The sequence below is a fragment of the Triticum aestivum genome, chromosome 5A (assembly GCF_018294505.1).
Source record: "Triticum aestivum cultivar Chinese Spring chromosome 5A, IWGSC CS RefSeq v2.1, whole genome shotgun sequence".
NCBI classification, from domain to species: domain Eukaryota; kingdom Viridiplantae; phylum Streptophyta; class Magnoliopsida; order Poales; family Poaceae; genus Triticum; species Triticum aestivum.
In genome coordinates this window covers 108,376,520-108,389,760 of record NC_057806.1, presented here as the reverse complement: position 1 = coordinate 108,389,760, position 13,241 = coordinate 108,376,520, and the positions used below count along the sequence as shown (strand labels likewise).

The window sequence follows — 13,241 nt, the reverse complement described above, 5'->3', positions numbered from 1 at the left end:
TAGGGCGAACCGGTGTAAGTTGACCCGCATCATCCTGTGCTGCTAACTCGGCCTCCCTCGTGCCCGGGCCCGGTCCACCACATCCTGAGCATCGCGAACACCACCTGCCAGGTTATTGCCATGGGCCGCTTCATAGCCTCGCGCATTGCTCGATATGGCCGGTTCATCCATGCGCCTGCTATAGCTCCGGCTTGGACGGGGCGTAGAGTGAATCCGATCATGGCTGTATGAATATGCTTCCTGCTGAATCAGCGCGGTCCGGAGAAGCTCCTTAACCCGGCGCGTCTCTATCGCTTGCGGAGAGTCCCCTTCAACTGGGATAGCCTCTAATCGCGCGGCAGCTGCAACAAGGTTGTCCATAGGATTAGAATAATGACCTGGGGGCGTCTGGACCGGCGGAAGAATCACAATGTTCTGCTGAGGAGGTTCCATTAGGCGAGGTTGGACCGTCCCCCCTGGTCCTGGTGCCTCAATCCGGTTTGTCTCCAGGTGCTGCGGCGGATTACTGGGTCCAGCTCCTGGAGTGTGAAAGAGATTCCGGGGATCAAACCCTAACGGCAGGCGTGATCTGTGCTTCCGCTTTAAGACCTCCCGTGATGCGTTCTGGTCAAGCATGAGCTTATAAGCCTGGGCGTCCAAAGCGGCTCGCTCTGCGGCCATCCTGTCTTTTTCTGCTGCCAGATCCGCTTTGGCTTGCACGATCTGCTCTCTCACCTTTGCAATTTCTGCATTATGGGCCTCCTGATCCGCCGGATTGTCCTCTGCCATAAGCGCGGCTAGTGCATCAAACAGATCAGATAGAACTTGAAACGGCGGGCGCACAAGGCCTCCTGCCCCTGCTGCTGCTGCCGCTGCTGATCTGGAGAGCATCGCTGCGGCGGTCGAAGAGTGATTCGCCGCCTGGGTGCCGGTCATGAATACTCCAACCCGGTTGACCTGGCCTGGGGGGTCCGGAATACTGTCGCCATCGGAACAGCCCCTAACCTGGTCGTCTTGTAACTGGTATAGTGATTCGGTCTCTCCGGTCGAGGACTCGTCGCCGGAATAGACGACGGTCTCGCTACCGTGTTCTGACTCGTCCTCACGCTCTCCTCCGTGGATGACTCCAACGAAGGCACGCTTCACGGCCGGTTTAGCCTGGGTAGATCTCGCACGCTGAGCCGTCTCGACAAGGTCGATGCAGATGTCCGGCTCAGGCCCCGGCTCACCGATCTTGCCGATGAAAACGTGTATGCCACCAAAGGGGACCCGGTACCCGTACTCAATCGAATCGGCCTCGGGACCCCATCCTGCGTCGTCGATGTAAATCTTGCCACGGCGACTCTTGGTCATCTGGCCCACAGCATAGCCTTCGAGTCCTTTGAGCTTGCCCTCCAAGATCGTCAAACCATCGTGCGATAGCCCCACGATGGGCGCCAACTGTTGTGGATTTGTCACGGCAGATGTCCTAGCGAAAGGACTTAGTCGTGGAGCCATCGCTACGAGTTTACTTGAAGGGGTTAAAGCGGGCACAAAGACACGAGGGTTTTATACTAGTTCGGCCCCTTCGATGAAGGTAAAAGCCTACGTCTAGTTGCGATGGAATTGATGTGGTCTCGATGGCTAGGGAGCAAACAAGCTTCGCCTAGACTCGAGTTGTCGTTGTCCCCTGAACCGCCGCCGGGTCGTCCCCTTATATACACGGGTGACGCCCGTCGGTCCATAGAGTCCCAACCGGTCCATACTCGTATCCCGGTTGGTATCTCTCTGTTCCTAACTTACAATACAAGTTACACATCAGGCCGGTTTACGGCTACAGGTTCTGAACCGGCTACAGGCCTTGGGCCTTCATCTGTTTATACCACTAATGAAGTTATCCCGACCCAAGCAGGCCGGTTCACGCCTGGTGGTAATATCCCCAACAGACGGAGTGGTAAATTCTTTTATTAAGGACGCCAATATACATCCGACAAGAAGTAATCCGAGCGAACGATTGATCCCCCATGCAAGGAGGAACGAACGGATCCGTTCGCTCAAAAGACCCATTCCTAGTGAACGCTTCAAAATTACCATGCAAAAAATAGATAATATTGTTGTGTTGTTGTAAAGGATTTGCCATGTTCTAAAGTGAAAATTGCTATACTAAAAAACTGTTATGTTGGCTCAAGGGAATTACCGTGGTACATCAACCCAAAAAGCTGAAAAATGCCATGCTCTAAAAACTGAAATTGCCATTCCAAATGTATTCACTTAGATTATCATCATAAGCGAATCAATTGCTGCCAACTTTATAGGTTCCGTGCGTGGGTCCGATGTGGCTGAGGGCGTTTGCTCCGATTTCATTTTTACGGGGTTATTAATATACTATTTTAATATGGCGAAATCATCTCCATAGGAAATTAATATAGAGAAATTATTCTACTCATCATGGCAATTCAATCCTTGCCCTCTGTCATGAGCTGTGAGCTGAGCTGGAAAAGTAAAAAGCCAGTGGAATTCGAGGAAATAGATGAATAGATTTCCATTTTTAAAACCAAATCGCCATATAGAATAGAGTAATTTATTCCTCCTGTCTCGTCTCTCGTGTGGTTTGGCTCCTTGGGATGTTCTTCTTGCCTCTTTTGGACCAACCCCAAACCCCAAATCCCCCGTCCCAAATCCCGAATGCCTCCTGTCCAGTGGTGCTCTCTCTCTCCTCCCTCCCGCTAGCTCGCGCCTGACCGGCCGCCTCGCCTCCGCATTGCCACTCCGCTGGGGCGCCGGCAGCCGCTGGCGCCTTATCCCTCCCTCCCCCTTTCTTGGTGAGAAAAGGCTCCCGCCCTCGCCGATTCTTGGCCGTCTCTTCCGGAGATCTTTTGCCCCGCTGTTTCTGGGTTTTCTTTAGAGGAGGGGAGGGAGGCCGGTTCGCGTGGCGTGGCGAATCCCAGGTAATCCTGTGGTGTACTCGCGGGACAGGAGAATTTTGAGCCAAGATTTGGTTGGGTCTTGGTCTTGTGCGCGTGTGACCTGGGATTTGATTCGGTGGGTGGGCGTTTGTTTATGGAGGGATTTTTGCCTTCGTTTAAAAATTGCGGCGGACGAATTGGGGATTGCATCGCTCCACTCGTCGTTTGTTTCGAATGAATATTGCATTTGCATCGGCTTTGTGCTCATCTTCTTGTGCTAATTTCGTTGCCCATCATCCATGTATGATTGCGCAGGTTGGAGATCCTATTGAGCTCTGGAGATGAGGAGGCGCCTGTGCTTTTGCCTTCTGCTGAGGAACTAGTGCCAGGTTGCAGGCAGGACTTCCAATGGATAAGCAAAAGAATCACAAGAATGCAGAAATGGGGAACGATGTGTTCCGCAGAATAATTCTTAATCAGGTTGGCAGGGACATCGGTTTGGAGGAGGAGAACGTGCCTTGCAATACTCCGAGGAACTCCGTTCATTCGCCATTTGGTGGCTCGTCTGCCAAATTTGGTGCTTCCACCAGTGGAAGTGCCGGTGCTGAGTCGGTTAGCCCAGGTGAGTATGTCAGAGATCCGGGATCCATATTGAGTTTGCAGCCTTGGATTTTCAAGAGAAGCAGCACAAAGAACAATGAGGAAATGGTGGTTCCAAGTGGTAGCAGGGCAGTTGGTAGAGGCAAGAATCTGGTGGATGGCTTTCGAGATGGTTCGACTACTGAGGTTTCCACAAGAAGCCCTGGTCTTGGTTCCGGGCCTGGAAGAGGTCGAGGTGCTCTTAGGAGCAGACGAGCCCAGAGGCATTTTATTAATCCACTTGTCGCAACAGAGAACTCATACATTCCACAACTTTACAACGAGAACTTCGAGTTTGAGGAATGTACATTTGCTCCAGTTCCATCCCCAGCTTCTGCTAGGCCATTCATTGTAACAGATGGGAGAAGAATCATTAGTAAATCACGCTATGAGCCAGTGCCTGTACCCTTTGATATTGGGTTCGACAAGGAGGAATCTCGAAATGGCTCAAAAGTGACAGAAAGTGTTGTTGGGATTGCTCCGCTACCTGAGTTGAATAAATCCAAAAGGGGATCCCAAACAGAAAGATATAGTAAACCATCAAAACCACCAGGTAATTTAGCATCACACCACAATTCCTGCAATCTAATTGAAGCAGTTTCAACATGTTTTTTTCTATCACTTGATGCAATCCGCTGAAACAAAGCAAGTCATGAATAGTGTATTAGTAGACATGCCTCCTGAATTCATCATTTGTAATTTTCAAGTGAAACTTTTTTCAAATGAAGAGTGTGATTACATTTTGCAGTTAATACTAGTAGAAAATTCCCCGTCATGTGTGGAACCTCTGTTCCTTGCCCCGATGACACTAGTTGAACTATCACATATTTTTCTTAAGTCAGTCTTAGCATTGTTAAAAAAACAATTGCCATTCCTGAAATATTGAGTGACTATTGCGCGACTGCTTTTTGCTTGCTTGGGTCATTAGATCTGTTAAACGATGAAGAATTTTTCTAAGATCTATCCGTATATTTCAACACGGCCAGACTGATTTATCATTTCAGGACAAATTGTGCTTGAACAACATTCATGTTTCCTGGTTGCTTCTTTCTCTTATCTCTTGCTAATGGTTGTAAAAATGTTGTAATACCTATTAAGTAGGCTATTTTGGATGCTGATGTTTTGCTACAAATGTTATGCTTCATACTGAGTTGTTGTTTTGGGGTTTCCCCCCACTTGAAGCATTCAAATCCTAAATACATACATTTGATCTGCAGGTTTACTTGAACGAATGCTCATGTTCTCCAGTGGGGTTGGCATTGGTATTATATCTTCCTCTCTATCAAGCAAAAAAGATCTTGATTCATTGAAGGGCACACTGAAGCGAATGGAGAACTTGGTTCAGGATTTGCAAGATGAGCTGGAGATGAAAGAGGGGTTAACTGTGAAGGAATTGCCTAATGAAACGTCTGGTGAACTAGATGGTAAATCAACAACTGTCGAACAAAATCATCTTTACATACTTGTACTAAAATGTTTGTGATCCTTTTTATTTTCCACTCCTGATAACAGATGGCAATATCAAAGCTCAAACCCCTGATTCAATATCAATGAGCAAAATTGAAGCAGAACTTGAAGCCGAGCTTGCGAGGCTGGAGTTAAATATCACTTCAAACCACTTGGAAGAAGAACCGTTTGACTTGATTGAGGTAACAATCTCATATCAAAATGTTATGCATGACATCTTAATTAGGCTACAGCCTACAAGCACACTAAATAGAATTCCACATTTCTAGATCGATCAGGAGTTCATTGGAGATATTGTTCAGGGGGAACTAAAGAGCGACATGATTCGTCGTGACATTGCTGATTACAGCAGTGATAGTGACCATGGCAGGGACAGCAGACAAAGCTCCCCAGATTACACACATGAGACAAACTATCCTGTTTCACCTAGAAATCTCAGTCTCCGTCTCCACAAGGTGATCCAGCATAGGCTGGAAGACCGAATCAAGGAGCTTGAGACAGCACTTGCTCAGAGCCAGAAGCAGGCGCAACTGCACATAAGGGCAGGACAGCGAGTCTTCTCCGAACAGACGTGCTCAAACAGTGATTCAGGTTCTTCTTCCAACCAGGATAGTCCATTGTTTATACAAGAAACTAGCTCCTCCGCCGAACCTTTCTGTCTAAATCTAGCTGGAGACGCACTAGAAGCCTACGATGAAGCCTATGAAGAATTCATGAGAATTGCTGACTCCCCTTGCACCACAAGTACAAACGGGAGGCCTCAGGTAAATGAAGATTACCCAGTGGACCGCAGCTTGGTCTGGGGCTTGGAAGATGAGAGCGCTACAGAGCTGAAAGAGGACAGCACTTGGGAGCAGGCTGTGAAGAGCGGGGACCCTAACAGAGCTCAAGAGAGCGATGGAGACGAGTCGGGCGACGAGGATGACCACGATAGTGAGATGCTCATCCAACAGATTGTAGAGAGAACTAAGCAAGGCTCACCTGTACTCATACATGCTCACAGAATGTTGTTTTCTGTGGATGATTAGGTTGCAGGACTATTGTATACCATTGAAATTTTGATATAGCATGTAGTGTTGATTGATTGCTCAGGGAAAAAGAAGAAGCAAAATATTAGTTTGGTGAAATCTTCTGGTAATATAATATTTTTTTTGACATGTGATCATTTACAAACTATCTTGTTTATGCTCATTGTGGTGGTCAGGCATTGGGGGCCTTGGGGCAACATTGCTATTACACTACAAGAGTGAAACTGAAAAGGTGACAGGGATCACACTGGGCTGGGAACTATTATACACACTCCAAATGTATGTCTCTTTGCGCCACCTTTGATACTTTTTGAAGTTCATTTCGACATATTCCAGGAGAAAGGTTTCATTTTCGCTGATGTGTGACACTAGGATTTTTTTTAGTTCTGGACAGCAGATATTTCACCGTGGAAGGAAAAACCTCTCCTTCGAGGGATTCGTACAGAATGAATAGTGAGATCTTCTCAAAAATAGCTTGTAGCATCGATTCATAAAAGGCAAGTATGAATTGTGGAATACTGGAGAGCAGATGTTTCAAGCCCTTCTCGGCTCTAAAGCTGGAAAGATAGTGCCCAGTTACACGATGTTTCTTACTTACTCCTTGAACTGTGATCATGGTTCCGATCTACTCGTCTCTTCCCGGCCAAAAGGAAGCCAATGAGACATTAGTCGCTGCGTTCATCTCATCCGCTGAAGGTTCAGCCATGTGTCAAATATTGTTTGTCCTTGATTAGCACGGACAAGAAGAAATCTCACCACTTTGTTGTGTTTCCCTCCAATATCCCAGAGCGCTCAAAAAGATCCAATAGAGGGGTAAACAAAAGGTAAATTTGCATAACATTTTTCACATCCAAGGAGGGCGTAACTAGCATTCCCTAATATATACTAGTAGAACGCCCGTGCGTTGCTACGGGCTAGAATCAAATCAATAAATGATTAAGGTCATCTTCAAGGTCGAAGCAAATTTCTCCCTTATACGTCCTGGCGTGTTCGGAAATCAAACGGGCGCCCAACGAGTTCTCCAAAATTCAACGGATAGTCCAAGCTCACGTAAATCTAGCCCATAGGTGGGGGACAAATCTGGTTGTCTAGACTATATGTCATGTTATCTCCAACATGCGGTCTCAACACAAAAAACCCACCCCACGACCCATCATTCCCTTTTCCCATCGGAACCTTCCCTTTCCTCTAGATTTCCCGCCGTAGCGGCGCGTTTCTCGCTAGAGGACTCTCTTTTAAGACCGGATGATGGCCACTCACCTTTGCTATGACACCCTCTATCCTTCGCACCGTACCTCCCCATAGACCGTCAAGGAGTCCACCGCCAAATGCCCCGCTCTACACCCCGACCCCCTCCTCCGGTGTTCATCCTGCTCCGCCTTCCCCATCAAGGAGGAGGATGCATGGGCCACCCGTGACGCCCCCGCCCCCAACCAAGAAGGCAGATCAAATGCACTAAAAACATCTGAAACCTAATAGATAAAAATCTAGCTGAAATATAGGTATTTGATTAATATTGCATGTATACAAAAATGAAGAAAATATAATGAACAAAAAGAAATTTAAATCCCACACCCAATGAGTGAATCAGGCTTCATGAGGCTGGCACTTATTGTTGTTATTCTAATATCTTAGAAATGCAAATTTTAAATGTCACACACAAGAAATAGAATTTCAGAAACCAGTTTATCCTTATAGTTGCATGTCATACAAGGATCGATAACCACCGAAAGATAAATATCAGGCGTAATTTACTAAAGTTGTCAATAATTAATCTGCATAGTGCGTAATATCTTGATAAGATCAAGAAATAGCCAAAATGGACCCATTTATGAAACAACCACAACCAACTATCAAGAACACAGAAACACCAAAAATAGATTTGTATAACATAAAGCTCATATGGGATATTTGCTCATTTTCTCCTCCCATAGCATGAGCATGACATGCATTTGCACTTCCATGTATCACGAATACTGTTCTACCACAGCTAGAGGCGTCATTCAAAACACAACAACACCAATTTCTCTAGGGTATCCACTGAAGGCGAGAGCTGTTTTATTATCTTAGGGATTTTGCTGAACGTTCCGCATGGAAACATTAGACAGGCTGGGAGTAGAAGATCACTATGTTGTTAGGCACAATGATGATATCCAGTCACTTCCTTTCATCCGCACCAGAAACGACTATCATAACGACATCAAGCAGGTCATGATAGAATATCAAAATGTAATTGTTATCTATATTCCACAGCAGTGCATAGTTATAGAAGTTTCGAAAGCAGAAAACCATATGCCGAAAAATCATGGATGGGAAATCTTTCCAACAAACAACAACATCGAACTATAGATTTCATATTCCATTTTTAATGCCATTGATGCTATATATTTTTATTGCTTCCATCTAGACCAATTTTTTTCATAACGACATCCAAGCAGGTCGGGATAGAATATCAATACATAATTTTTATCTATATTACATATCAGAGCATAGCTATACAAGTTACCAAAACAGCAAATCATATGCTAAAAAAAATTCATGGATGAGAACCCAGGGAAATTGCACCCCTGGTGCACCCACGATCAAAAACTTAGCAACACATTAAAAAAATTCTGAAACTTTGTGGATGCGATTTTGACCAAATGTTTAGGTCCTTGCAAAATTTGGTGGCGAAATGACATCCGAGTAGCTCTCTAAAAAAAGTTTATGGTGAAAAAATGTGAACAGTAACTTGGGTGCAGAGTATCATCTGTATTTTGTTTTGTATGGAGATTATTTGTTGTTTTTTAATGACCAAACTTTGCAAGCTACTAAAACATTTGCTTATAATCACATCCACGAAGTTGGGTGCCATTACTTTCCCTTTGGTGCAAAACATGAATATTATGACAAACCTCGCCTGATCAGCCCATTCATGCTGCCGATCAATAATACATTGGGACATTCAGGTTCAGCGGTACAAATACTGCTCCCATGATAAAAGAACGCGGCAGTGCAACCTAACACTGCACGCCTCTCTCTTGCATTTTCTTCTCATTCTTGGAACCTATAGGGACATTGTTATGTTCCCGGAAATCTTCCTCACGACTCTCTGACTCGTCATCTGCAAATGCACAACCGAAATCATTAGAGACCCAGCTAGCAGGGTTAATACATATTAAATTCATTTAAGGGAAGATATAAGTCATCTCCGCAGTCCCACTACCAATACGACTGGTGCACCGTGCACGCTACTGATGAACTCGCTGCAGCCGGCTTCCTACGCATGCGGATGCCCGCAATGCAACCATAAAGCACCCATTCGTCCTGGAGGGAACGAGATTAGCAATGCAAGATTAGTGTTTAAAAAGGTACTGAGAGGGTTAGGATGGGTAAAGATGGAAACCTACAAGAGCGGAGGGCGGCGGTACCTGGAGTGACTCAGATGGGAGGCGATGGTCGTCGCCCAAGGCCAAGGCGGCACCAGAGGAGAAGGTCGAAGATGGCAAAAACCAGTAGCGAGCACACAACGTACCGGGGCGTCATAAGGGATCTCCTAGCGGGGGCGTACATGGCGTAGGAACCGACGCTCTGTCCTTGCAGCAGCAAATGATCGACTCCCGCGGGCACAATCCTCTAGGTCGAACTCCCTGCATCTGCAGGGCTTCACACGCTTGTAGGGGTCCTATTCTCTCGCTGATGTCGACCATAGGTGCCGCCAAGTGAGGGTAGGCGGTAGGAGAGCAACACAATTGTAGTTCCCACCGGCCCGGCAGACAACTGACGGCAACAGTGTCTGACTCCTGAGATCGTAGTTCAGATCGATCACATGCCCTTCCAACTCTTGGGCTCCATCACGGATGACGGATCGGTGGCAGGTTTAGGTCTAGATTGTCCAGGACTCCAGGAGGAACAAGAATAGAGAGGCTGAGGGGGTGTTTGTTTCCAGGGACTTTTTTGTGTAGGGTCTAGCGCTAAGAAATTCCAGGATTTTGGATCGAGGAGATTGATTAGATGGGATTGCATGCAGATGCGTCCTTTAATTGCGCGATCTAGACTCTACATGCATGATATAGATTGGCATGGCTAAGGCAACAGGTATTAAAAACCAGATACGGGAGGAGATCTCGGTAAGGTAAAAAAAATCGTGTGGGGTCGAAGTCATTCGTTCGATCCAAACGACTTTGATTGATTGTCGGTTTATTTTTGGGCATTGAAGGTGCAAGATGGAAAGAGCGAAAAGATTGATTGTCGTTGTATATCTAATTGCGATGCGATTTGATTGATGTTGTTTATGGAAGCTATTTTTGGGCATGGAGATGTGAGATGGAAAGGATCCTATCGTATGGAAGTTTTTTTGTGCAAGGAAGGTGTGGCATGGAAAGGATGCTATCCTTTGGTTTTTGTGGTTTTTTTTGGGCATTGCTCGGTTAGTAAAAAAACCAGGGAGAATCGATGGCAGTGGGATGGGATCGAGGGGTGGTCTTCTCCTTCGATAGAAGGGGAGGGAACGAGCGAACGAAACGACGTACGGACTGAGACATTAGGAGTAGAGATAGTACTGTTCCTAAGAAAGTTCATCAAAGCATGGAGAAACGCGGGAAGCTTTCTGGTGGTCATTCTAGAGTTGTGAGCTTGCCATTTTGTCATGGGAGTACATGAGTTGAGTGTGATTATGTTAGTACGGTTGCTTAAAGATTTGGTGCTCTTCTGTGCTTCTCGGTGAAAAAGAAATTAAGTGCAATTTTTGTTCTAGGAGTGCCTACCAAAAAAATTTCACCAGAAATTAAGCGCGAAGAAATTTGAATGACACTGCAGTGCCTATTCCATGGAGTGCCATGACAAATTTTTAGTCGGTGAGGATATTAGGTAGAAACCTAACCATTTTCATCTCTGAAAAATAAAGCAACAGTGAACATTGAGATACTCTGAATTTCAGGCAGTGCAAATGACGGTTCAGAAGAGAAAAATGCTGTTTTTGAGCATCTCCTTTCTGATGCCTCCTTGTCAAGTGTTCGAAGCTCTTATTATCTCAAGGAATGTTCTCCATAGGATGGAAAACTATGATGATTTATAGAATATATCCACTCCATCAGGAGAAATCAATTGCGCACTTCAGCACATACTTCTATTTGCATCTCTGTTTGGTTCAGTGGATATACTATTTTTTAACGAATGCTCATTAGATATTATTTTTAACGAATGTCCATCAGATATTTCTAACAAATAAGTATTTTTACTCACTGATGTGTCACACCAGATCTTCTAACTATGAGCTTATAAGACACTTGAAAAGTTTTACGTGTTTCATCATGCATCAGTACAATCAGTTTTGATGTTAGAATAAAATTTATCTCTCATTTACTCGCATCGGCTAACCGATAACAAGATGGCTAAATGGACTGAAACTATGGTGCAACAAATGTATATCAACAGATTGTAGAGAGAACTAAGCAAGGCTCACCTGTACTCATACATGCTCAAAGAATGTTGTTTTCTGTGGATGATTAGGTTGCAGGACTATATTGTATACCATTGAAATTTTGATTAGCATGTAGTGTTGATCGATTGCTCAGGGAAAAAGAAGCAAAATATTAGTTTGGTGAAATCTTCTGGTGATATTTTTTTTTCACATGTGATCAGTTACAAACTTTCTTGTTTATTCTCATTGTGGTGGTCAGGCACCGGGGGACTTGTGGCAACATTGCTATTACACTACAAGAGTGAGACTGAAAAGGTAACAGGGATCACACTGGGTTGGGAACTATTGTGCACACTCCAAATGTACTTCTCTTTACGTCACCTTTGATACTTTTTGAAGTTTATTTCGACATATCCCAAGAGAAAGGTTTCATTTTCACTTATGTGTGACACTAGGATTTTTTTTTCCAGTTTCACGCCTTTATCTATATACTGGACAGCAGATATTTCACTGTGAAAGGAAAAACCTCTCCTTCGTCAGTGGATTCGTACAGAATGAATAGTGAGATCTTCTCAAAAATACTAGCTTGTAGCATCCATTCATAGAAGGCAAGTATGAACTGTTGAATACTGGAGAGCATATGTTTCAAGCCCTTCTCGGCTCTAAAGCTGGAAAAACAGTGCCCAGTTACACGATGTTTCTTATTTACTCCTTGAATTGTTGTGATCATGATTCTGACCCTTGCGATGGCATTATTACACACAATTAAACATGTTTGCCAAAGAAATAAATACTTGTCTCTTCCCGGCCAAAAGGAAGCCAATGAGACATAGTCACCGGGTTCATCTCATGTGCTGAAGCTCAGTTCAGCCATGTGTCTTTGTTTGGTTTTCCTCCAATATCCGAGAGCGCTCAAAAAGGTCCAATAGAGGGCTAAACAAAAGGTAAATTTGCATAACATTTTTCACATCCAAGGAGGGCGTAACTAGCATTCCCTAATATATATATATAGTACTGTTCCTAAGAAAGTTCATCAAAGCATGGAGAAATGCGGGAAGCTTTCTGGTGGTCATTCTAGAGTTGTGAGCTTGCCATTTTGTCATGGGAGGACATGAGTTGAGTGTGATTATGTTAGTACGGTTGCTTAAAGATCCCGTGCCTTCTGTGCTTCTCAGTGAAAAAGAAATTAAGTGCAATTTTTGTTCTACGTGGTGCCTACCAAAAATATTTCGCCAGAAATTAAGCGCGAAGAAATTTATATGACACTGCAGTGCCTATTCCATGGGGTGCCGTGACAAATTTTTAGTCGGTGAGGATATTAGGTAGAAACCTAACCATTTTCATCTCTGAAAAATAAAGCAACAGTGAACATTAAGATACTCTGAATTTCAGGCGGTGCCAATTGACGGTTCAGAAGAGAAAAATGCTATTTTTGAGCATCTCTTTTGTGATACCTTCTTGGCAAGTGCTCAAAGCTCTTATGAGCTCAGTGAATGTTCTCCATAAGCTGGAATACTATGATGATTTGTAGAATATCCACTCCGTCAGGAGAAATCAATTGCGCACATCAGCACATACTTCTCTATCATCTCTGTTGGGTTCAGTATTTGTTCATCAGATATATTTTGTAACGGATGCTCATGAGATATTATTTGTAATGATGCCCATAAGATATTTATACAACCCACCTGTAATAATGTGAATTTATAGTATCAAGGGTCATCAGCGGAGCCACCAGGTGGGTACAACCCACCTGGGCGCGCCAGGAGAGGGACGCGCGCCCTGGTGGGTTGTGCCCACCCAGGGGCCCCTCTCTGGTGGGTCTTGGCTCCAAAAATTCTT

The 13,241-nt window shown here is 44.8% G+C and overlaps 1 protein-coding gene and 1 long non-coding RNA gene across 4 annotated transcripts; one reads left to right on the top strand and one right to left on the bottom strand.

Moving 5' to 3' along the window:
* Positions 1-2,581: 2,581 nt before the first annotated feature.
* LOC123102516 (uncharacterized) lies at positions 2,582-6,097 on the top strand. Of its 3 annotated transcripts, none has more exons than XM_044523900.1 (5): positions 2,582-2,906; positions 3,180-4,056; positions 4,721-4,927; positions 5,016-5,152; positions 5,240-6,097. In XM_044523900.1, the coding sequence occupies exons 2-5, from the start codon at positions 3,273-3,275 to the stop codon at positions 5,996-5,998; spliced, it is 1,887 nt and encodes a 628-aa protein (XP_044379835.1). In that variant the 5' UTR covers positions 2,582-2,906; positions 3,180-3,272; the 3' UTR covers positions 5,999-6,097. The 3 variants fall into 3 exon arrangements, with proteins under 3 accessions (XP_044379835.1, XP_044379837.1, XP_044379838.1); XM_044523902.1 differs by having other exon boundaries at positions 2,583-3,000; XM_044523903.1 differs by having other exon boundaries at positions 2,586-2,780.
* Positions 6,098-8,879: 2,782 nt separating this feature from the next.
* Positions 8,880-10,029, bottom strand: LOC123102515 (uncharacterized). Its single transcript, XR_006448990.1, has 3 exons — positions 9,409-10,029; positions 9,204-9,304; positions 8,880-9,101 (listed from the first exon to the last, which is right to left on the bottom strand). It is a non-coding gene; the product is annotated as an uncharacterized lncRNA (long non-coding RNA).
* Positions 10,030-13,241: the final 3,212 nt, after the last annotated feature.